General features: G+C 45.1%; 1 protein-coding gene across 4 annotated transcripts; it reads left to right on the plus strand.

The window, feature by feature from the left end:
* Positions 1-3,282: 3,282 nt before the first annotated feature.
* On the plus strand, positions 3,283-20,365 carry ATG4C (autophagy related 4C cysteine peptidase). 4 transcript variants are annotated; one of them, XM_073544655.1, is made up of 11 exons: positions 3,283-3,440; positions 7,046-7,168; positions 7,774-7,857; positions 8,109-8,342; positions 9,280-9,595; positions 9,917-9,987; positions 10,189-10,310; positions 11,304-11,382; positions 12,911-12,987; positions 15,705-15,824; positions 19,924-20,365. In XM_073544655.1, exons 2-11 carry the CDS (start codon positions 7,099-7,101, stop codon positions 20,092-20,094), a joined length of 1,344 nt encoding a protein of 447 aa, XP_073400756.1. In that variant the 5' UTR covers positions 3,283-3,440; positions 7,046-7,098; the 3' UTR covers positions 20,095-20,365. The 4 variants fall into 4 exon arrangements, with proteins under 4 accessions (XP_073400756.1, XP_073400759.1, XP_073400757.1 ...); XM_073544656.1 differs by lacking the exon at positions 3,283-3,440 and adding an exon at positions 3,557-3,681; XM_073544657.1 differs by lacking the exon at positions 3,283-3,440 and adding an exon at positions 3,715-3,828.
* The last annotated feature ends 5,923 nt before the right edge of the window (positions 20,366-26,288 follow it).

A 26,288-nucleotide genomic window follows, 5' to 3' on the forward strand; every position in this document is an offset into this window, starting at 1 on the left:
ATCCTGAGTGCAGAATGTACCATGAGGAGAGGGGGAGTCTGAGTGCAGACTGAACCATCCTGGTCAGGGGAGAGGGGGAGTCTAAGTGCAGACTGTACCATCCTGGTCAGGGGAGAGGGGGACACTGAGTGCAGACTGTACCATGAGGAGAGGGGGATCCTGAGTGCAGACTGTACCATCCTGGTCAGGGGAGGGGGGGAGTCTGAGTGCAGACTGTTCCATCCTGGTCAGGGGAGAGGGGGAGCCAAAGTGCAGACTGTACCATCCTAATCAGGAGAGAGGGGGATCCTGAGTGCAGACTGTACCATCCTGATCAGGAGAGAGGGGGATCCTGAGTGCAGACTGTACCATCCTGATCAGGAGAGAGGGGGATCCTGAGTGCAGACTGTACCATCCTGATCAGGAGAGAGGGGGATCCTGAGTGCAGACTGTACCATCCTGATCAGGAGAGAGGGGGATCCTAAGTGCAGACTGTACCATCCTGATCAGGGGGTTGACAGCAGCTATAACATTACAGTGAATATTCACTATTATATGTAATTAGAGGCAGATCCATTTGGGTAAGGTGCACATTGCTGGTATATTGTTTTTGTAGCGCTGTATGTATATTGGTATAATAGCAATGTTGAATCCCTAGGAAACAACGATATCAAGAAAGAGAAAAAAATGACTTGAAGTGTAGGATATTCAGAGAACCCATTGTTCATAGTTTTTTTAAAACTATATTCCGGCCCTCCAATGATCTGAGGGACCGTGATCTGCCCCGTTTAAAAGGTTTGAGGCCCCCGCACTAAGGTTATGGGCGGAATGGCGCCATCATACTGCTGTAATACAAGCCTCGCGTGGAATTAGTATTGAAGCCTCATCTAGGACTTGGTCGCTATTCTGCGGTGACTTTCCTAATGTCTTTGCTGCTGCTGCCACCACCAGGGGGCGCTGTATGGAGGTGAAGTGTCAGGGCGTTAGAATGCCACCATGGGGCATCGCTGCGATGCTCTGTGGCTCCTGACACTGATGTAGCACCTGCATATTCCATGGTGTAAATGGTGATAAGAAAGGAAAATAAAGACACAGGGAGGAAATATTTGTCATTTATAATTGGGATAAATTATGAGTAAGATTCAATGATGCCATTTTTCAACAAAAATAAAAAATTAAGAATCAACATTATAATATAAATTATTTATAACAGATTTTGCTATTATATCACTACCATTTCATTGTAAGTTCTATAGCGCCCCCTGCTGGTGTATAAACATGCCACAGCGCCCCCTCCTAATAATACTTTGCAGCATCCCCTCCTATTGTAGAAATACTCCGCAGCGCCCCCTCCTGGGGTATAAATACACTGCAGCACACTCTCCTGGGATATAAATACTCCGCAGCACCCCCTCCTGGGGTATAAATACACTGCAGCGCCCTCTCCTGGGGTCTAAATACTCCACAGCGCCCTCTCCTGGGGTATAATTACTCCGCAGCGCCCCCTCCTGGGGTATAATTACTCCGCAGCGCCCTCTCCTGGGGTATAAATACTCCGCAGCGCCCCCTCCTGGGGTATAATTACTCCGCAGCGCCCCCTCCTGGGGTATAATTACTCCGCAGCGCCCCCTCCTGGGGTATAATTACTCCGCAGCGCCCCCTCCTGGGGTATAATTACTCCGCAGCGCCCCCTCCTGGGGTATAATTACTCCGCAGCGCCCCCTCCTGGGGTATAATTACTCCGCAGCGCCCCCTCCTGGGGTATAATTACTCCGCAGCGCCCTCTCCTGGGGTATAATTACTCCGCAGCGCCCTCTCCTGGGGTATAAATACTCCGCAGCGCCCCCTCCTGGGGTATAATTACTCCGCAGCGCCCTCTCCTGGGGTATAAATACTCCGCAGCGCCCCCTCCTGGGGTATAATTACTCCGCAGCGCCCCCTCCTGGGGTATAAATACCCCGCAGCGCCCCCTCCTGGGGTATAAATACCCCGCAGCGCCCCCTCCTGGGGTATAATTACTCCGCAGCGCCCCCTCCTGGGGTATAATTACTCCGCAGCGCCCCCTCCTGGGGTATAATTACTCCGCAGCGCCCCCTCCTGGGGTATAATTACTCCGCAGCGCCCCCTCCTGGGGTATAATTACTCCGCAGCGCCCCCTCCTGGGGTATAATTACTCCGCAGCGCCCCCTCCTGGGGTATAATTACTCCGCAGCGCCCTCTCCTGGGGTATAAATACTCCGCAGCGCCCCCTCCTGGGGTATAATTACTCCGCAGCGCCCCCTCCTGGGGTATAATTACTCCGCAGCGCCCCCTCCTGGGGTATAATTACTCCGCAGCGCCCCCTCCTGGGGTATAATTACTCCGCAGCGCCCTCTCCTGGGGTATAATTACTCCGCAGCGCCCTCTCCTGGGGTATAATTACTCCGCAGCGCCCTCTCCTGGGGTATAATTACTCCGCAGCGCCCCCTCCTGGGGTATAATTACTCCGCAGCGCCCTCTCCTGGGGTAATACTCCGCAGCGCCCCCTCCTGGGGTATAAATACTCCGCAGCGCCCCCTCCTGGGGTATAATTACTCCGCAGCGCCCCCTCCTGGGGTATAAATACCCCGCAGCGCCCCCTCCTGGGGTATAAATACCCCGCAGCGCCCCCTCCTGGGGTATAAATACCCCGCAGCGCCCCCTCCTGGGGTATAAATACCCCGCAGCGCCCCCTCCTGGGGTATAAATACCCCGCAGCGCCCCCTCCTGGGGTATAATTACTCCGCAGCGCCCCCTCCTGGGGTATAATTACTCCGCAGCGCCCTCTCCTGGGGTATAATTACTCCGCAGCGCCCCCTCCTGGGGTATAAATACTCCGCAGCGCCCCCTCCTGGGGTATAAATACCCCGCAGCGCCCCCTCCTGGGGTATAACTACTCCGCAGTGACCTCTCCTGGGGAATAAATACTCCGCAGCGCCCCCTCCTGGGGTATAACTGCTCCGCAGTGACCTCTCCTGGGGTATTAATGCGACTCAGCGCCCCCTCCTGGGGTATAATTACTCCGCAGCGCCCCCTCCTGGGGTATAACGGCTCCGCAGCGCCCCCTCCTGGGGTATAACGGCTCCGCAGCGCCCTCTCCTGGGGTATTAATGCGCCGCAGCGCCCTCTCCTGGGGTATTAATGCGACGCAGCGCCCCCTCCTGGGGTATAACGGCGCCGCAGCGCCCTCTCCTGGGGTATTAATGCGACGCAGCGCCCTCTCCTGGGGTATTAATGCGACGCAGCGCCCCCTCCTGGGGTATAAATACTCCACAGCGCCCCCTCCTGGGGTATAACGGCTCCGCAGCGACCTCTCCTGGGGTATTAATGCGCCGCAGTGCCGCTCCCCCTCCCCTCGGAAGTCTGCGGTGAGCGTGGCCTGACAACATCCGCCGGGTGAGGTGAGAGGCCGCCGTTGTGGCTCACCCCGCGGACCCTGCACGGTAAGCAGAGCGGGCGCCGTCTCCCTTGTCCCGGGGTCTCTCGGCCGTTACTTCTCAGTCACCCGCCGCTCTGTGGACTGTGACTGACCGCCCGTTTGTCAGCTGACTCCCGTCTCTCCCCCTTCCCTTACACTACATTTCCCGTCATGCCCTCCCGTAGAGCCGCCTGTGCGAGCATTAAGGGAAATGTAGTTTATAGGGAACAATCGGTGCAATCAGCTGCTGGGAGAAGTTGTGCTCGGTGAGTGCAGTCGGTGCTCGGTTTGTGTTGTCACCTGGCGGCTGTGGCGCCTGATCATACAGTGCGATAGTCGTGCAGGTTGTGTGCGGGCTCGCTGGTTGCCCTGTGCCCCCCGGATCAGAGGCAGGCAGCCCCTACAGATCCCAGGTGACTGTTGTGTCCATACAATGATTGATGCCGCAGTGGTTTCCTGCTGTTGGGGTGGGTAATGCAGAAAATGACACCTGCTGCTTGTTTTTTGGTAATTTGACATTTAAGCCAATGTAATACAGTAATAAGATAATACCGCCATATCACAGCTCCCAAAATACCGCTGCATAGTACAGAGATAATACCGCCATATCACAGATCCTATAATACCGCTGCACAGTACAAAGATAATACCGCCATATCACAGCTCCCATAATACCGCTGCATAGTACAGAGATAATACCGCCATATCACAGCTCCTATAATACCGCTGCATAGTACAAAGATAATACCGCCATATCACAGATCCTATAATACCGCTGCATAGTACAAAGATAATACTGCCATATCACAGATCCTATAATACCGCTGCATAGTACAGAGATAATACCGCCATATCACAGATCCGATAATACCGCCATATCACAGATCCTATAATACCGCTGCATAGTACAAAGATAATACTGCCATATCACAGATCCTATAATACCGCTGCATAGTACAGAGATAATACCGCCATATCACAACTCCTATAATACCGCTGCATAGTACAAAGATAATACCGCCATATCACAGCTCCCATAATACCGCTGCATAGTACAGAGATAATACTGCCATATCACAGCTCCCAAAATACCGCTGCATAGTACAGAGATAATACCGCCATATCACAGCTCCTATAATACCGCTGCATAGTACAAAGATAATACCGCCATATCACAGATCCTATAATACCGCTGCATAGTACAAAGATAATACTGCCATATCACAGATCCTATAATACCGCTGCATAGTACAGAGATAATACCGCCATATCACAGATCCGATAATACCGCTGCATAGTACAAAGATAATACTGCCATATCACAGATCCTATAATACCGCTGCATAGTACAGAGATAATACCGCCATATCACAGATCCGATAATACTGCCATATCACAGATCCTATAATACCGCTACATAGTACAGAGATAATACCGCCATATCACAGATCCGATAATACCACCATATTACAGCTCCCATAATACCGCTGCATAGTACAAAGATATTACCGCCATATCACAGATCCTATAATACCGCTGCATAGTACAGAGATAATACCGCCATATCACAGATCCTATAATACCGCTGCATAGTACCAAGATAATACCGCCATATCACAGCTCCCATAATACCGCTGCATAGTACAGAGATAATACCACCATATTACAGCTCCCATAATACCGCTTCATAGTACAAAGATAATACCGCCATATCACAGATCCTATAATACCGCTGCATAGTACAGAGATAATACCGCCATATCACAGATCCTATAATACCGCTGCATAGTACAAAGATAATACCGCCATATCACAGATCCTATAATACCGCTGCATAGTACAAAGATAATACTGCCATATCACAGATCCTATAATACCGCTGCATAGTACAAAGATAATACCGCCATATCACAGCTCCCATAATACCGCTGCATAGTACAGAGATAATACCGCCATATCACAACTCCTATAATACCGCTGCATAGTACAAAGATAATACCGCCATATCACAGCTCCCAGAATACCGCTGCATAGTACAGAGATAATACCGCCATATCACAGCTCCCATAATACCGCTGCATAGTACAGAGATAATACCGCCATATCACAACTCCTATAATACCGCTGCATAGTACAAAGATAATACCGCCATATCACAGCTCCCATAATACCGCTGCATAGTACAGAGATAATACCGCCATGTCACAGCTCCCATAATACCGCTGCATAGTACAAAGATAATACTGCCATATCACAACTCCTATAATACCGCTGCATAGTACAGAGATAATACCGCCATATCACAACTCCCATAATCCCGCCATATCACAGATCCTATAATACCGCTGCATAGTACAAAGATAATACCGCCATGTCACAGCTCCCATAATACCGCTGCATAGTACAAAGATAATACCGCCATATCACAGCTACATGGTGTCTAGAGAATATCGCTTTATCACAGCTCCCATAATACTGCTACATGGTACTTAGAGACTACCGCCATATCACAGCCTAAATAAAACTGTCCTCACAATATTGCACGATAGTGCCACGAGGATCCTGCCATACAACAGCATAAATTAAGCCACCATATAATGCTGCGGTAATCTTGCCATGCAATTCTCTCCCAAATAACACTGCAATATAGTGCGAAAATACTACTTCTATATCACCTGCCGTATTGTGTCAAGATAATGTTGCCATGGTTCAACCCTCATACTGCCATATCACAGCCCGTGTACAGTCGGTATACACTGCTGAGATTACACTGCCGTATCAGAGCTCGCATAATGCAAACAATCTATATGGCCGAGATAATGCGACAATATCACAGCGCGCATAATGGCGCCAAATAGTCCCTGAATGATCTGGAATAACTCCGCCACGTACAGCTCCTATAACACTGCAGTGGCGTTCACCAGTAATGCCGCCATACTCTGCAGTATAATAATGGGCCACTTAGTGCTGCACCTTATGTACTTGGTTCAACCCCTTTAACTAGAGACGGATACTTTTTCTGCTCTAATACATTGTAACAAACCATCAGGAGACTTGTGATTCCAGCTCAGAGGACTGTCTTCATCTGATGCAACTGTTGCAAATCTTCAGCTGCTTAGGGTAGGTGCACACGCTGCGGAATGGGGTGCGGATTGCTCTGCGGTTTTGCCCTGCGGTTTTTCATCTGCACAATGGAGGAGAAGGCAAACCACAGCGGAATCCGCAGAAAGAATTGACATGTCAATTCTTTCTGCGGATTGGAAACTGCAGGAAAACCGCGCGGAAAAATCCGCACCGTCTGCACTGTGGTTTTTAACATCCATAGGATATTATGGTACTGTACAGGATCTGCAGCGTGTGCACACAAGGGCTCCTACTCACTTGCGAGAGACTCGCACGAAAACCCGGCACTGGGTCCGGAGCGTGCGGATACATGTATTTCTATGCAGCCGTGCCCTCCGATCCCAGTGCCGGGTTTTCGTGCGAGTATGAGCCCTAAAAGTCATTATCTGTGTGTTCAACTTCTCGAGACAAGACTCACTGCTAGGAAGCGAAGATCTTGGCCAGAAATAACGTTTGCGACCTTTTTCTCATGGCTCCCCTACCTGCTGCGTCCCCTTTCTCTTCCAGGTCTGTGACTGCCCGGCCTCGGCGCGGTATGGGTTCTTTCTCACGGGGTGAATATGGAAGCCAACGGCACCGATGAAAAAGTGAAGTCAATGTTTTTATCTGCGTGGCATAATGTAAAATACAGTAAGTGCCTTTTGTAATCCCCCATCCCCAGGGCTCTTGGGGCCCCCCCCCCATCCCCAGGGCTCTTGCCCCCCCCATCCCCAGGGCTCTTGGGGGCCCCCCCCCATCCCCAGGGCTCTTGGGCCCCCCCCCCCCCCCCATCTCTGAGCTGGTGGCTTTGTGAGCAGGGAACACTCGCCGAGCTCTGATCCTGCAGCTCTTCGTAATGGGGCTCATTCCCTTCACGGTATAAATCCCATAGATCAGGATGTCATGGCTGTCGGTAATCTGTTATGCATAGCAGGGGGGTCATATTTTGGTGACTTGTCCTTAGGGTGATAGACTAGGGCATCAGATCATTGGGGTCCAATACCTGGCACCACCACCGATCCGTTGTTGTGACACCTGCCATCACGGAGCCAACGCGTCACACATGGCCATTGTGGAGTTCTATAATTCAGCTCCTGTTGAAGTGAACAGGAACTAAAGTGCAGCAGGCGATAACCCCCACTACACAGATGTGTGGGGTCCTGGGTGTCGGACCCCCGCTGATCTGACACTGATGACCTATCCTAATGCTCAGTGGACATCCCCTTTAACTGTTCCATGTTTTTTTTTTATTTTAGGTTGGGTACTTAGGACGAGAACCTATTTTAGACGAAACTCCCCTGTGCTTTTGCTTGGCAAGTGCTACCATTTTAAATATGAAGGTGAGTCCCTGTAGGGTCGGGCCGGTGGTCCGCCAAGATTGATTACAGCCGGTGATGTCCGAAATGCCAACCTCCGTCCCTGGATCTATTGCATGTGGCTTGTTTCTGGTTTGTTCTGATCCGATTTGGCACCGTAAGGGTTAATGTATGGAAAAAAATTTTTGGGGGCGACGTCTCATGCGATGCCCCGACAGTAAAGGTTTGTTCTAGAGACATCTATTGCCTTTTTTTTTTCCTTTGTTTTCTATCAGAGTCCGAATCTTCTCCCGACTGCTCCGATTCCGGGTCGGTGACGAATGAAGATGCTTTTGGCAACGTGGAGGATTTCCGGAAGGATTTTATTTCCCGGGTATGGCTGACGTACAGGGAAGAGTTCCCCCAGCTGGAGGGGTCGACGTGGAGCACGGACTGCGGCTGGGGCTGCACCCTGAGGACCGGGCAGATGTTACTGGCGCAGGGGCTCCTGGTTCACTTTATAGGGCGAGGTTGGTGCTGGATTTCCAGGTTATGTGACCAATTTTTTTTACCCCAAATCTTCTAAAGGATAAAACAAAACCTTTGCGGGCACATGGCTAAGTCTTTGCCGTTTTGGGTATACAGCTCCTATGCAGACATGCGTCTCCGTGCCTTTGCATTCTCTTGGTAGCAGTTTATGATCGCCGTATGAACCTGTTTGCATCGGAGCTGCGGAAATTCAGCTTGTATTTGGGTAAATCCTTGGAGGGGACGGACGATCAGTTTTTAGATTGCATGTTAACCCCATCCCTGCTGCAGCCTATTTTTGTGTTTGCAGGCTTTTTTTTTTGTTCCTCACTGTCTTCCAAGAGCCATAACGTTTTATTTTTCCATCCCCCTGGCCGTACGAGAGCTTGTTCTATTGTGGGGCGAGTTGTAGTGTTGGATGATTCCGCTCATTTTGCTATAAATGAATAAACAAAATTGCAAATGTGGAGACATGGGAAAAGCGCCACACTCTATAATCTATAGGTTTTTTTTTTGTTTTTTTATATTCGTGCCGTCTCTGTATAATTATTAACTTTCCAATTTTTGGGGGTAACCACATGAAAAATTGAAATATTTCCAACTAGCTGACAAGTGCTTTGCCTAGGGCGCCAAAAAGGGATGACCCACTGGTGTTGCGCCACTCAGATGCCGCTGTCCTAGACTGACAAAGGTATTAAAGTGGTTACACGGCAGCGATGAGAGACAGACTCTGGTCGTGGCTGCCACCTGCCCTCTATATAGTGGGCTTCCAACGCCATAACACCCGCACCACATGTTCATCCCATTTTCCAGGAAGGGGTTAAAGGAAAATGCTGATAGATGACCTTTAAAACCTATTTGCGGCAGATGCCCTAAGTGTCCAATAGGCTGCTCATCCTGTACCTTCTGATGCCTCTCAACGTCTCCCATCTCTTACAGACTGGTTGTGGCCAAACGCGTTGGACCTTTACCGGCCGGAGGCAGAGTTCTGGTTACAGAACAGCGCCAGAAAGCTCACCCCCATCGAGGCGTCGTACAATGCCCCAACCTACGGTACAACGTCCAGCGGTCCCGGAGCGACCACAGAAAACGAAGACGGAAATCAAAGCGCATTTTATCACCGGAAAATCATCTCCTGGTTCTCGGATCACCCCGCAGCCGATTTCGGGATTCATCGGCTGATCAGGATCGGGAGGAAGTCTGGGAAAGTGGCTGGAGACTGGTACGGTCCTGCCATTGTCTCCCACCTGTTGAGGTACGCTCGCGATACAGTCGGCCGGTTTTTATTCATGGTGCGGGGGGGCACAATGCGGCAGATCTATTAGGAGGACCCATCTGTGATTGCATTTGTGCCAGAAAATGAACTGATTTCTATTTAAATCTGCGCAATAATGTGCATTAATGATGGTGGATCCGTCCTGTCCGCTGAATGGGCGAAAGGTGTGGAAAGTTACAGCGACGTCCTGCTTTACTCCGCACACACGGCGTCGCCGTGCACTGGAGAGACAGAGTATTTGTTATAACTCTGCTGGAAAAGAAGTTGTATATAATGAAACCTGTCTACAATATTCTCCAGGAAAGCAAAGAAGGAGTCCGCTGCCCCCGAGCTGCAGAGCTTCTCCATATACGTCGCTCAGGACTGTACAAGTAAGTTGTGGTTTTTTTTTTTTGTTTTTTTTTTTAAATAGCTTTTGAGAAATTGTTAAATGAATGTTATTTTGTCAAAAGTTCTGAAACTTTTCCCACGTCCTCCAGATCTGCTTGCTGTCATTCAGTAGGAACCTTCTATGTAGAATCAGAGAGATACAAATATCCTTCCTGATCGCCTGTTCCTTGTCCTTTCCGCAGTTTACCGTGACGATGTGTATGACCCGCAGGATAAAACATCCGCTGATAAATCCGTTCTCATTCTGGTTCCTGTCCGACTCGGCGGAGAAAGGACCAATACTGAATATTTTGAATTTGTGAAGGTAGGTGCGGAGCTTACCAGGGGGGTCTGTGAATATCCCGCTTCATGAAAGGAATATCTGTATCTTGCTGGAATTTAACAATTTTTTTATTTTTTTTTTATTTATTTTTTTTTATTTTCTTTTTATGTCTTTAAGTGGCAAAATAAAACCCTGTTATTCCTATAAATGAGGCCTATGTCGCATTCACAATACAACTTTTGAAGGGGTTCTCTGTATAAGTTTGCTTTTACCATGAATATGGTTCATAAAGAGGAGAAAGAAACTTGGAATATGGAACATGGAGCAGAAAGCTCAGATGGCCCTATGTGTGAGGTCAACTAAAGGGGGAGGTGTAGAAAAAGTTAAAATGGGAGGTGGGGTTGCCAAATATTTCTACAGGAACACATGCTGGCTGTTTAAAGTTTAATTAATCTGAGTGTTCATTAAGGGAACCGGTCAGTGTGTTCGTACATGTGGAGGTAGTGGCATGGCTGTGTAGCCCCTTGTCCCCCGATAAGAATGACCTCTTTCTTGTAGAAGTCAGATGTGTCAGTCATGAGAAATCTAGAGTACATGTCTTAAGCAAATCAGGCAGGAAGTGCACTGGGGGTGTGTCAGTGATCTGAGTGCTTCTTACAAGTGCACTGACACACCCCACATGCACTTCCTGCCTGATACAATTTCTACTGTAAATATCTCAGGACTGGCACATCCTGTCACTACAAGAAAGGTGTCATTCTTATCGGGTGACAAGCACCTATACAGCCGTACCACTACTGCCATAAGTAAAAACTGTTCACCATACGTTTTCTTGCATCTCCAGTCACTGAGAAAAGCAGCCTCAGAGGCTTGTTACTCCCTCATAGGAATGACCATGCTCGCTTCCGGCTGGCAATTAGAACTAACCGCCCTAGTAACACCCCATGTGTACGGTCTAATCAGGAACCTCTTATAAAATTGTCTGCATCTTATCACCTTATGGTCATGCGTAATTTCTGGTGTTCTCATTCTTAGGGGATGCTTAGCCTGGAATATTGTGTTGGGATCATCGGTGGCAGACCGAAACAGTCCTATTACTTTGTAGGATTTCAAGGTAGGTACAAGCATAAAAATACTGGCATGCATGACCATTGCTCCAATCCACTGCCACCATGGGGTTCACCGATTCCGTCACCCATGCACAACGTGAAACCACACCATCTGCAGCTGGTATCGGCAAGCTTTTACAGCTGATGCTTAACTGGCCGGGATGAGAGATCTCTATCCAAGGGTTTGAACACCCTTTAGATGCCATAATCTATGGTTACCATTGCAGCTAAGCGGTTAAATAGTGGGGGGGTGTCTCGAACACCCCAATAAGCCCTTCCATAATGCCATCATATGATGCAAATGTGGTAAAGGTTGCCAGCGTCTGCCATCTCCTTTATATATAATGCCCTGAAATACAGAAGTATTGCTGTGTATTGGATGACCAATCAAGTCGCCGAGGTAAAGGAAATATAAACTTTATTAAAAAAAATTAAAATCCTGATAAAAATTGGTTAATATACAAGAAACAAGTATAGATATTTCATCTGGTCTCGTCTAGTGTTGCAGAAAAACAAAAATTGAAGACCTGGTGATGCGGTGACGTTGGTCGTCCGTGGGCATTGCTCCAGAGCCCTGCAAACTAGCTCTTGCCGTCAGCCTCTGCACCTCTTCTGACTGGCAGACCCCTTGTGTTGTCATGCGTGTGTCACACCGTAATGATCTCACCAGGCCTGATTATCAGAAGAGGCGCCGGGGATGGAGGCAATTAGGAGCAAGTTTACAGGGCTCCGGTGCAACGCTCGCAGACGGCCAACGTCGCTGCTGAATAAGGATCCTGTGAATCTTTTTGGTTAACGATACTGCCAGCTGCAGGAAAAATGCGCTGACCTATCCTGCATCATGCCACGACCTGCTGCAATTATTGGAGCCTTGGACTTATTAAAAAAAAAAAAAAAACCTTCGATTTTTATAAATGACCATTCTCCGACTGAATAATTAAGGCAGCACCGAGGCCGCTATTAATTCATCAGATCCCACCAAAGTCCACTCATTTGTCACTTAGCCGCCATTGTAATTGGTTTCTGCAAACTGCATCTTTAATTTCCCGCGCTGCATAAACAAGGCATATTTTACCTTCCATCTAATGAAAGTTTAAGCGCCTTCGCTCTCCTCGTTTGGCAGATTTTATTTACATATTTAGATTCGAGCAGTTTAAACGCCGCGAGTTGACGTTAGGATGACAAGTAATACGTCCTGGGTGTCGACCGCGCTTTCCCGGCGCATTTTTCATCGACAAACTCCGGAATATAATTGTGTGTTTGTGAAAGTAATTTCATCACCAAAAATTAAATGACAGACTCATCACTTTTTATATAAAAAGAAAAAAATTATTCTGCTTACACCAGCATCTTTTGATTCCAGAAGTTAATCTGTCCCGTTAAAGGAGCGCGCATCCGTCAAGGAGCCGCGTCGTGGCAGGGGCCTTTTGTCTGCGATTTTTCTCGGCTGTTCTTCTGCATAGAAATTGGATTGTAAGCGGCGCGGTAATAAAGTGTTTCTGGAATTACTTATCTTCTGTTTTGTCCTTGCAGATGACAGCTTGATATACATGGATCCTCATTACTGCCAATCTTTTGTAGATGTCAGCACAAAGGATTTCCCTCTCGAGGTAATGTCACCGAGGTTCTGGCACCGTTATCGCCCTCTAATTTATGCACTAATTATGAATCGAGATTATACAGCGATCCGCCTCACCTACCGCATTTCCCGACATTTAAAGGGGTTGTTCCGAAAGATGCGTGAGAAGCGTCTGGTCTGTGATCATGAGATTGGACTCTCGAGGCCACTGTTTGTAGGGGTGTGCGCTGCTGTGCTCAAGTATGTCAGTCCCTTGGATTGACACTGAGCATGCTCAGCGGATGCTCTACTCAAGTGGGTGACTCTGACCCATCCTCAAGAATGGCGGGGTGCCATTGATCAGTCTTTTTCCACTTTATAAGTTATTACCTCCATTTAAAAAAAAAAAAAAACAAAAAAAAAAAAACTCTGGATGCATCATGGGGCGTCTATACTCGTACATTGGCACGACCCTACAGCGATCAGCCATAATGCTAAAACCACTGCAGGTGAAGGTTTACGGCAGGTCTTGTGGGGTAGTAAGGTGTCAGAGTCAGCGCCTCGTTGTGCTTTAGGTACAGGGGTGCAGAGACATTTGGTCGGTGCATCTGGTGGTCCACGGCTCGCAGCCAGCTTCAAAATGCCAGTCTCAAGTCCTCAACCAAAAAAAAGCTTTAGGCTATGTGCACACGGTGCGGATCCTCCCGCGGATTTTTCCTTGCGGATTTTACTAAATCCGCAGGTCAAATGACCGGCATTTTCCTGCGGATTTCATCCTTTTCTCTTGCGGTTTTCCACCTGCGGATTTGTAGAATGGAGCAGGTGGAAAACTGCAGCAAAACCGCACAAAAGAAGTGACATGCTGCTTTTTTTTTATAACATAGGCTATAATGGTACTGTACAGCACCTGCAGTTCTGCTGCGGATCCGCAGCGGCAAATCCGCAGTAGAAACTGCACCATGTGCACAGACCCTTAAAGAGTGCAGCCGCAATTCTGAGCTACATGTTACCTGCGCCGATACATTGTAACAAACAGAAGTGTCTGAACCTCAAGAATGTAACTTGCCACAGCCGATGGTTTGTCCCCTCCCTGTGGCTCTCAGTCTGCGTTTATCTCCATGCTTGAGACCTCTGCTTACTGTCGGGGAATGGAAGTTTTATTCCTTGTGTTCAGTGTCACAAAGCTGCAAGTTTTTCTAATTTAAGTTAAATTTGCATTAAGCTAAAAAAATAAAAAAAATTCCTGCAAAAATCAAGGAAAGTTGTTCTGCTGCACATATCGTGATCATTCGATAAACTGAATGTGGAGTTATCTACAAAAGACCCCATTATGACCCCCCCCTCCCCACCCAATCAAAGATCCTTTTATCCCGCCACCCTGCAGTCCCGATGATGCCGCCTCAATGTGAGCGCAGCACCAGGGAAGAAGTTTATTCTTTTATTTTCCCCTTTATTTCTTCCAAAATCTTGGCACGCTGACTGTACGAGCCCGGCGTCCGGATGTCCTGACAATGACAGATGGACCCCAGCGGAGTAATGTACATTTCACTACAGCTCAGACTCCGCACAGAAAGATTTGCAAATCTAATTAGGTAGAATCACATGCACATTACCGCGTTCAAACATTGCTTCCCGTCAATGTGGAGGGAGAGGAAATCCTAGTCAAGGTAAAAGAAAGATGGAGGCACCGAGCAGAGGACGAGCAGACCCTGCCGCTATGATGGACTCCTCCTAGATGCCATTAGGATTCATCCAGTAAATCTAATACTTAATAATTGGTCTTATTAATTCTTGTACTTAAGCCACTAGATTGATGCTCACCCAAAAACTGATCTCTAAACCTCGGTCCGAGCTCGGATACAAAGCTCCAAATCTCTGCAGATATAAATAGACATTAACATTTTGCCTTCCTGCTGCCACCACTAGGGGGTGCTCACTGCACATGGCTTCTCCACCACGTAATAAATCACTTGTACTAAGTGCCCCCTAGTGGTAACTGCAAGCAGGAGAAAACTTTATCTGCTGGGGATTTGGAGCGCTGTATCAGGAAAAAATGTAGCTGAGATCAGGAGGCATTCATAAGAGGACCATCTCCTTATAATGGAGGTCTAGTTACCGGGGACCCCATAATGATAATGATGCGATCATTCTTTGACTTCGTTGGTTGCTATGAGCATGTGCATTAGCCCCATCAATCGCTGTAGTAGGACGGTCAGACATAAGGAGGGGGGTCTCCTCTCATACTTGTGTCTGATGGGAAGTGGGTTGTTGGGACCCCCGTTCTTTAAGTTGGCATATTGAAAAAAGAACTCCGTAGGCACCGGTTGATCGCTTGCTGCTCCTCCATCAATCTGGTCTTGATCAGCATGTGACCACTGCAGCTGATCACTGGCCACAGCAATTAGCGCCAGCCATGCCAGAAGAGACTGAGACTGGCAGGGGACAAGACCAGAGGACGGACGGGAGACCGTTGGGGTGGGGGGTTATGCTATTATTTTGGCACACTGGGGCCATATATTTAGTTAGAGGAGGAGATCCCTTTAACACAGTCCACCCCTGGCTCTAGCGATCACTTAGGATCCCCCCCCCGTAGGCGAGGACCAGCACCATCCCTGTAACCTATGGGGTGAGCTGCTACATTACCATACAGCAGATTCCACCCGCTCAGCTGCAGTTTGTTACAATGTATCAGTGCAGACAGGACGTAGTGGTGATTGCTCAGCTGACCCCCTTTATATTATGGCTTTTTACACCTTTCTTCCCCTGCAGTCATTCCACTGTCCTTCACCAAAGAAAATGCCCTTCAAGAAAATGGACCCGAGCTGCGCGCTGGGATTTTACTGCAGAAACTCCCGGGACTTTGAGAAGGTGGTAGAAGAACTCACAAAGGTGCGTATACGGCGGGATGGATCCCAGTAATCACCAGTGTGCGCCCCATCACGAACGTACACTGGGGGCACCAGGACGAACTCTACAGTCATGGCCAAAAGTTTTGAGAATGACACAAATACTATATTTTCACATGATCTGCTGGCCTCTGGTTTTTATGTGTGTTTGTCAGATGTTTTTATCACATACAGAAATATAATTGCAATCATATTATGAGTAACAAAAGGTTATATTGACAGTTAGAATGAGTTAATGCAGCAAGTCAATATTTGCAGTGTTGACCCTTCTTCTTCAGGACCTCTGCAATTCTGCCTGGCATGCTCTCAATCAACTTCTGGATCAAATCCTGACTGATAGCAGTCCATTCTTGCAAAATCAATGCTTTTATTTTGTCTGAATTTGAAGGTTTTTGTTTGTCCATCCGTCTCTTGATGATTGACCACAAGTTCTCAATGGGATTAAGATCTGGGGAGTTTCCAGGCCATGGTCCCAAAATCTCTGTTTTGTTCCCTGAGCCATTTAGTTATCACCTTTGCTTTATGGCAAGGTGCTCCATCATGTTGAAAAAGGCATTATTGATCGCCAAACTGCTCTTGGACGGTTGGGAGAAGTTGCTCTCGGAGGACATTCTGGTACCATTCTATATTCATGGCTGTGGTTTTAGGCAAGACTGAGAGAGAGCCCATTCCCTTGGCTGAGAAGCCACCCCACACATGAATGGTTTCAGGATGCTTGACAGTTGGCATGAGACAAGACTGGTGGTAGCGCTCACCTGGTCTTCTCCGAATAAGCAGTTTTCCAGATGTCCCAAACAATCGAAAAGGGGATTCATCAGAGAAAATGACTTTACCCCAGTCCTCAGCAGTCCACTCCCTGTACCTCTTGCAGAATATCAGTCTGTCCATGATGTTTTTCCTGGAGAGAAGTGGCTTCTTTGCTGCCCTCCTTGAGACCAGGCCTTGCTCCAAGAGTCTCCGCCTCACAGTGCGTGCAGATGCACTCACACCTGCCTGCTGCCATTCCTGAGCAAGCTCTGCACTGCTGGTAGCCCGATCCCGCAGCTGAAACACTTTTAAGAGACGGTCCTGGCGCTTGCTGGTCTTTCTTGGGCGCCCTGGAGCCTTTTTGGCAACAAGGGAACCTCTCTCCTTGAAGTTCTTGATGATGCGATAGATTGTTGACTGAGGTGCAATCTTTCTAGCTGCGATACTCTTCCCTGTTAGGCCATTTTTGTGCAGTGCAATGATGACTGCACGTGTTTCTTTAGAGATAACCATGGTTAACAGAAGAGAAACAATGATGCCAAGCACCAGCCTCCTTTTAAAGTGTCCAGTGGTGTCATTCTTACTTAATCATGACAGATTGATCTCCAGCCCTGTCCTCATCAACACCCACACCTGTGTTAATGGAGCAATCACTGAAACGATGTTAGCTGGTCCTTTTAAGGCAGGGCTGCAATGACGTTGAAATGTGTTTTGGGGGATAAAGTTCATTTTCTAGGCAAATATTGACTGTGCAAGTAATTGCTGTTAAGCTGATCACTCTTTATAACATTCTGGAGTATATGCAAATTGCCATTAGAAAAAACGATGCAGTAGACTTTGTAAAAATTAAGATTTGTGTCATTCTCAAAACTTTTGGCCATGACTGTACTAATACTCGGGGATGCAGAGCCGTGGGTCACACTGTAACAGTGTCCGATTAACCCCACCACTGGCAATTCTCCGCTTTTCGTTTTGTTTTTTTTCCCACCCTCCCTTTCTGAGGCAATAACAGAACGATATACTCTAGGTCAGAACGATACTGCGATATCAAACTTGTTCTTAGTGGATGAAAAATAACTGCCTCCTCCCATCCCCACTTTTTTTTTTATTTGAGACTCATGTTCTTAGTTTTCCTGTTGATGGCGCTGGGTCAGGGATCGTCTCTGCTGTAGTTCTTGTTCAGTTTTTGCGTGTACCGTACATGGTTTTGTCTGATCAGATTATTGATGAGCTGCAGCCAGTCAGCTACTGCACGTGATACAATGCTGCAGCACCTGCCAGGAACAGAGGCGCCGTCACAGCTGCAGCTGAGGGAGGCGAGTGTACAGATTTTTATTTTTTTAGGGGGCAACCCTGGAAAACCCCTTTAAGATCTCCTGAGTTACTTGAACCTGCGGATGACCTGTTCTGTATACCATGGTATCGCAGTGTGTAGGTAAAATCTATAATTGCTTCACAGGGGGGGGTGTTATAGGCGCAAATACTGTACATTCCACTGCCAATTCTAGGATGTATTAGCAGAAGCATACAGTCTAGATCACGTGAAGTCATTATTTCCCTCTACTCCTCTTTGGTCAGACCTCATCTGGAATATTGTGTCCAGTTTTGGGCACCACATTTTAAAAAAGACATCAACAAACTGGAGCAAGTTCAGAAAAGAGCGACCAGAATGGTGACCGGTCTGCAAACCCTGTCTTATGAGGAAAGGTTGCAGGATTTGGGAATGTTTAGCTTGCAGAAGAGAAGACTGAGAGGAGACTTAATAGCTGTCTACAAATATCTCAAGGGCTGTCACATTGTAGAAGGATCAACTTTATTCTCATTTGCACAAGGAAAGACTAGAAGCAATGGGATGAAACTGAATGGGAGGAGACACAGATTAGATATTAGAAAAAACTTTTTGACAGTTAGAGTGATCAATGAGTGGAACAAGCTGCCACGAGAAGTGGTGAGTTCTCCTTCAATGGAAGTCTTCAAACAGAGGCTGGACAGACATCTGTCTGGGATGATTTCGCGAATCCTGCTTTGAGCAGGGGGTTGGACCAGATGGCCCAGGAGGTCCCTTCCAACTCAACGATTCTAAGAGTAACAGTGGCATTTAAGTGGTTAAAAAAAACTGTCAGCACAGATTGACTGTTCAATCTAAGTCCTGTCACTCTGAGGGTCACATCGGGGCCATATATTTATATACACCTTCCCAACTGCTTGTGTTCCGTCAATCTACACCCCCTCTCCTCTGAGAGCATAGAGCCAAAGAGGGGTGGAGATAGATGACACTGGGAGAACATACTACTGCGTCCAGATGTTCTCATTGGTGGAATATGACAACAGGGTGCAAAACAATGCTGACCACTGAGCCACCGTACTGTCCATTATACTCCAGAGCTGCACTCACTATTCTGCTGGTGCAGTCACTGTGTACATACATTACATTACTGATCCCGAGTTATAGCCTGTATTATACCCCAGAGCTGCACTCACTATTCTGCTGGTGCAGTCACTGTGTACATACATTACTGATCCTGAGTTACATCCTGTATTATACCCCAGAGCTACACTCACTATTCTGCTGGTGCAGTCACAGTGTACATACATTACTGATCCTTAGTTACATCCTGTATTATACTCCAGAGCTGCACTCACTATTCTGCTGGTGCAGTCACTGTGTACATACATTACATTACTGATCCTGAGTTACATCCTGTATTATACTCCAGAGCTGCCCTCACTATTCTGCTGGTGCAGTCACTGTGTACATACATTACATTACTGATCCTGAGTTACCTCCTGTATTATACTCCAGAGCTGCACTCACTATTCTGCTGGTGCAGTCACTGTGTACATACATTACATTACTGATCCTGAGTTACATCCTGTATTATACCCCAGAGCTGCACTCACTATTCTGCTGGTGCAGTCACTGTGTACATACATTACATTACTGATCCTGAGTTACATTCTGTATTATACTCCAGAGCTGCACTCACTATTCTGCTGGTGCCGTCACTGTTTTTAATAGTGATTTTTGTACTTGGGGACAGACATGTCTATCACCAGTAACAATCTGACAATTATATTCATATTGCGTAAAACAAAGTTTTTATCGAAATGAATGTCCCTTTTAAAAGCCCAATCTCTTGCTTGCCAGAAGGTGGCGCTATTAAGACATCAGTTCCCTGATTCCATTCTGTGGACTTCTTCAGCGGTTGCTCTAACATATACATGTATATATTTTTTTCTCACATTTTTTTAAACCTCGCTATGTGTATTCTGTATGGGGTTTGCGCTCGATTTCTCAGGATTCCTCTGACCTGAGCCGTTATTCTATATTCCAGGTACTGATCTCCTCCAGCCGGCAGAATTATCCTTTATTTACCTTTGTGAACGGACATGCTCAGGACTTTGATTTTGTCTCCGCTCCGGTCTACGAGCAAAATGACCTTTTCACGAAGGAGGAAAAGAACAAATTAAAAAGCTTTAACACCGAGGAGTTTGTCTTGCTGTGACTTTTATATATTTTTTTTTTCTTCGTGTCCTCTATTAGGAAATTGTCCACTTTGGGTCCATTCTACAGAAACACTAGAACTTTAGTGATGTTTTTTTACATTTTTAATGACTTTTTTTTTTATTTTTCGAGGGTTTTTTTTTTTTTTTGATTAAAAAAAAGACTTTGAGGCACAATTGACCAGGTTTACATCATCACTGTGATTTATAAGATATTGACTCTCTGTTGATTGTACAGACACGGCCTCTACAAATAAAACTGATCTGATGTGACTGTGTCATTGGTCTTTGTCTGGATGATAAAATAAAACCGTACACCAGGCGCAAGCTATGGCCGGACCGGAGCGCTCACGGTGCAATCCCCTCCGCTTAGGGCTCATTCACACAAGGCTCTTTTGAAAGAATCTGACACCAAAAACTTTGTAGTGTAAATTTTCTCTGAAGACTTCTGCAAATCTAGGATTCCTGCTGAATATCCCAATTGTGGTTCTGTCACAAACTGTTAACACAGGACACAAGTTCCAGTAATAATTCATCTTAAAGTGTGTAAGAAAAATAAAACTTCACGTCTAAAAGTGCTGCGTCGTCCTTCTACATAAAGGCACTATTATGGTAGTTATATTCTTGTACACTTGTGCTTTTCACTACATTATAGATCATCAAAAAGTGAATTTATTTCAGTTCTTAAATTCAAAAAAGTGACTCTCCTATATTCTATGGAGTCATTACACACAGAGTGATCTATTTCACGTGTTTATTTCTGTTAATGTTGATGATTATGGCTTACAGCTAATGAAAACCCAAAAGTCATTATCTCAGTAAATTAGAATAATTAACAATAAACACCTTCAGAGTCTTCCTAAGGGTTTATAAAGGTCCCTTAGTCTGTTTCAGTAGCTCCACAATCATGGGGAAGACTGCTGACCTGACAGATGTCCAGAAGGCAGTCACTGACACACTCCACAAGGAGGGGAAGGAAAGATTGTGGTAGAAAAAGGTGCCCAAGCAACCAGGATAACCACAGCCTGGAAAGGATTGTTAAGAAAAGGCCATTCAAAAATTTTGGGGAGATTCACAAGGAGTGGACTGCTGCTGGAGTCATTGCTTCACACCACACACAGACGTATCCAGGACATGGGCTACAAGTGTCACATTCCTTGTGTCAGGCCACTCATGAGCAATAGACAACTCCAGAAGCGTCTTACCTGGGCCAAGGAGAAAAAGAACCGGACTGTTGTCAGTGGTCCAAGGTGTTTTCAGATTTAAGTAAATTTTGCATTTCATTTGGCAATCCAGGTCCCAGAGTATGGAGGAAGAGTGGAGAGGCCACAATCCAAGCTGCTGGAGGTCTAGTGTGAAGTCTCCACAATCAGTAATGGTTTGGGGAGCCATGTCATCTGCTGGTGTAGCTCCACTGTGTTTTATCAAGACCAAAGTCAGCGCAGCCGTCTACTGGGACATTTTAGAGCCCTTCATGCTTCCCTCTGCCGACAAGCTTTTTAGAGATTGAAATGTAATTTTCCAGCAGGACTTGGCCCCTGTCCACACTGCCAAAAGTACCAATACCTGGTGCAAAAACAACAGTATCACTGTGCTTGATTGGCAGCAAACTCGCCTGACCTTAACCCCATAGAGAATCTATGGAGTATTGTCAAGAGGAAGAAGAGAGACACCAGACCCAACAATGCAGACGAGCTGAAGGCTGCTATCAAAGCAACCTGGGCTTCCATAACCCCTCAGCAGTGCCACAGGCTGATCGCTTCCATGCCACGCCGCATTGATGCAGTAATTGATGTCAAAGGAGCCCAACCAAGTACTGAGTGCATTTACTGAACATACATTTCAGTAGGCCAACATTTCAGATTTTAAAATCATTTTTCAAGCTGGTGTTATAAAGTATTCTAATTTGCTGAGATAATGACTTCTGGGTTTTTATTGGCTGTAAGCCATAATCATCAACATTACCAGAAATAAACACGTGAAATAGATCACTCTGTGTGTAATAACTCTAGGATATAGGAGATTCACTTTTTGTATTGAAGAACTGAAAAAAACTAACTTTTTGCTGATATTATAATTTTGTGAGAAACACTTGGACAAAGGGGCAGTATTATAGCAGTTATATTCTTGTACATAGGAGCAGTATTATAGTAATATTCTTGTACATGGGGCAGTATTATAGCAGTTATATTCTTGTATATAGGAGCAGTATTATAGTAATATTCTTGTACATGGGGCAGTATTATAGCAGTTATATTCTTGTATATAGGGGGCAGTATTATAGCAGTTATATTCTTGTACATAGGAGCAGTATTATAGTAATATTCTTGTACATGGGGCAGTATTATAGCAGTTATATTCTTGTACATAGGAGCAGTATTATAGTAATATTCTTGTACATGGGGCAGTATTATAGCAGTTATATTCTTGTACATAGGAGCAGTATTATAGTAATATTCTTGTACATGGGGCAGTATTATAGCAGTTATATTCTTGTATATAGGGGGCAGTATTATAGCAGTTATATTCGTGTACAGAGGGGCAGTATTATAGTAGTTATATTCTTGTACATGGGGGCAGTATTATAGTAGTTATATTCTTGTACATGGGGGCAGTATTATAGTAGTTATATTCTTGTACATAGGGGCAGTATTATAGCAGTTATATTTTTGTATATAGGGGGCAGTATTATAGCAGTTATATTCTTGTACAGAGGGGCAGTATTATAGTAGTTATATTCTTGTACATAGGAGCAGTATTATAGTAATATTCTTGTACATAGGGGCAGTATTATAGCAGTTATATTCTTGTATATAGGGGCAGTATTATAACAGTTATATTCTTGTACAGAGGGGCAGTATTATAGCAGTTATATTATTGTACATGGGGGCAGTATTATAGTAGTTATATTCTTGTACATAGGAGAAGTAGTATAGTAGTTATATTCTTGTATATAGGGGCAGTATTATAGTAGTTATATTCCTGTACATAGGAGCAGTATTATAGTAGTTATATTCTTGTACATTGAGGCAGTATTATAGCAGTTATATTCTTGCATATAGAGGGCAGTATTATAGTAGTTCTATTCTTGTACATAGGAGCAGTATTATAGTAGTTATATTCTTGTACATTGGGGCAGTATTATAGCAGTTATATTCTTGCATATAGGGGGCAGTATTATAGTAGTTATATTCTTGTACAGAGGGGCAGTATTATAGCAGTTATATTCTTGTATATAGGGGGCAGTATTATAGTAGTTATATTCTTGTACAGAGGGGCAATATTATAGTAGTTATATTCTTGTATACGGGGGCAGTATTACAGTAGTTATATTCTTGTACATGGGGGCAGTATTATAGTAGTTATATTCTTGTACATGGGGGCAGTATTATAGTAGTTATATTCTTGTACATAGGAGCAGTATTGTAGCAGTTATATTCTTGTACATACAGTTGTGGCCAAAAGTTTTGACACCCCTGCAATTTTGTCAGATAATACTCAGTTTCTTCCTGAAAATGATTGCAAACACAAATTCTTTGGTATTATTATCTTCATTTAATTTGTCTTCAATGAAAAAACACAAAAGAGAATGAAGCAAAAAGCAAAACATTGATCATTTCACACAAAACTCCAAAAATGGGCCAGACAAAAGTATTGGCACCCTCAGCCTAATACTTGGTTGACCAACCGCTTCCGGTAACCATCAATGTGTTTCTTACAATGCTCTGCTGGAATTTTAGACCATTCTTCTTTGGCAAACTGCTCTAGGTCCCTGATATTTGAAGGGTGCCTTCTCCAAACTGCCATTTTTAGATCTCTCCACAGGTGTTCTATGGGATTCAGGTCTGGACTCATTGCTGGCCACCTTAGAAGTCTCCAGTGCTTTCTCTCAAACCATTTTCTAGTGCTTTTTGAAGTGTGTTTTTGGTCATTGTCCTGCTGGAAGACCCATGACCTCTGAGGGAGACCCAGCTTTCTCACACTGGGCCCTACATTATGCTGCAAAATTCGTTGGTAGTCTTCAGACTTCATAATGCCATGCACACGGCCAAGCAGTCCAGTGCCAGAGGCAGCAACGCAACCCCAAAACATCAGGGAACCTCCGCCATGTTTGACTGTAGGGACTGTGTTTTTTTCTTTGTATACCTCTTTTTTTCTCCTGTAAACTCTATGTTGATGCCTTTGCCCAAAAAGATCTACTTTTGTCTCATCTAACCAGAGAACATTCTTCCAAAACGTTTTAGGCTTTTTCAGGTAAGTTTTGGCAAACTCCAGCCTGGCTTTTTTATGTCTCGGGGTAAGAAGTGGGGTCTTCCTGGGTCTCCTACCATACAGTCCCTTTTCATTCAGATGCCGACGGATAGTACGGGTTGACACTGTTGTACCCTCGGACCTGCAGGGCAGCTTGAACTTGTTTGGATGTTAGTTGAGGTTCTTTATCCAACATCCGCACAATCTTGCATTGAAATCTCTTGTCAATTTTTCTTTTCTGTCCACATCTAGGGAGGTTAGCCACAGTGCCATGGGCTTTAAACTTCTTGATGACACTGCGCACGGTAGACACAGGAACATTCTGGTCTTTGGAGATGGACTTGTAGCCTTGAGATTGCTCATGCTTCCTCACAATTTGGTTTCTCAAGTCCTCAGACAGTTCTTTGGTCTTCTTTCTTTTCTCCATGCTCAATGTGGTACACACAAGGACACAGGACAGAGGTTGAGTCAACTTTAATCCATGTCAACTGGCTGCAAGTGTGATTTAGTTATTGCCAACACCTGTTAGGTGCCACAGGTAAGTTACAGGTGCTGTTAATTACACAAATTAGAGAAGCATCACATGATTTTTCGAACAATGCCAATACTTTTGTCCACCCTCTTTTTTATGTTTGATGTGGAATTATATCCAATTTGGCTTTAGGACAATTCTTTTTGTGTTTTTTCATTTAAAGACAAATTAAATGAAGATAATAATACCAAAGAATTTGTGTTTGCAATCATTTTCAGGAAGAAACTGAGTATTATCTGACAAAATTGCAGGCGTGTCAATACTTTGGGCCACAACTGTAGGGGGCAGTATTATAGTAGTTATATTCTTGTACAGAGGGGCAGTATTATAGTAGTTATATTCTTGTACATAGGGGGAAGTATTATAGTTGTTATATTCTTGTACAGAGGGGCAGTATTGTAGTAGTTATATTCTTGTACAGAGGGGCAGTATTGTAGTAGTTATATTCTTGTACAGAGGGGCAGTATTGCAGTAGTTATATTCTTGTACAGAGGGGCAGTATTGTAGTAGTTATATTCTTGTGCATAGGGGGCAGTATTATAGTAGTTATATTCTTGAAAATAGGGGGCAGTATTATAGTAGTTATATTCTTGTATATAGGGGGCAGTATTATAGTTGTTATATTCTTGTACAGAGGGGCAGTATTGTAGTAGTTATATTCTTGTACAGAGGGGCAGTATTGTAGTAGTTATATTCTTGTACAGAGGGGCAGTATTGTAGTAGTTATATTCTTGTACAGAGGGGCAGTATTGTAGTAGTTATATTCTTGTGCATAGGGGGCAGTATTATAGTAGTTATATTCTTGAAAATAGGGGGCAGTATTATAGTAGTTATATTCTTGTACATGGGGGCAGTGTTATAGTAGTTATAGTCTTGTACATGGGGGCAGTGTTATAGTAGTTATATTCTTGTACATAGGGAGCAGTATTATAGTAGTTATATTCTTGTACGTAGGGAGCAGTATTATAGTAGTTATATTGTACATGGGGGCACTATTATAGGAGTTGTATTCTTGCACATAGGGGCAGCATTATAGTAGTTATATTGTTGTACATAGTGGCAGTATTATAGCAGTTATATTCTTGGATATAGGGGGCAGTATTATAGTAGTTATATTCTTGTATATAGGGGGCAGTATTATAGCAGTTATATTCTTGTACATAGGGGGCAGTATTATAGTAGTTATACTCTTGTACATAGGGACAGTATTATAGTAGATATATTCTTGTATATAGGGCAGTATTATAGTAGTTATATTCTTGTACATAGGGACAGTATTATAGTAGTTATATTCTTGTGCATAAGGGGCAGTAATATAGTAGTTATATTCTTGTACATAGGGACAGTATTGTAGATATATTCTTGTATATAGGGCAGTATTATAGTAGTTATATTCTTGTACATAGGGACAGT

The sequence above is a fragment of the Dendrobates tinctorius genome, unplaced genomic scaffold (genome assembly GCF_039654945.1).
Source record: "Dendrobates tinctorius isolate UK_male_01 unplaced genomic scaffold, ASM3965494v1 ptg000138l, whole genome shotgun sequence".
Lineage (NCBI taxonomy): Eukaryota > Metazoa > Chordata > Amphibia > Anura > Dendrobatidae > Dendrobates > Dendrobates tinctorius.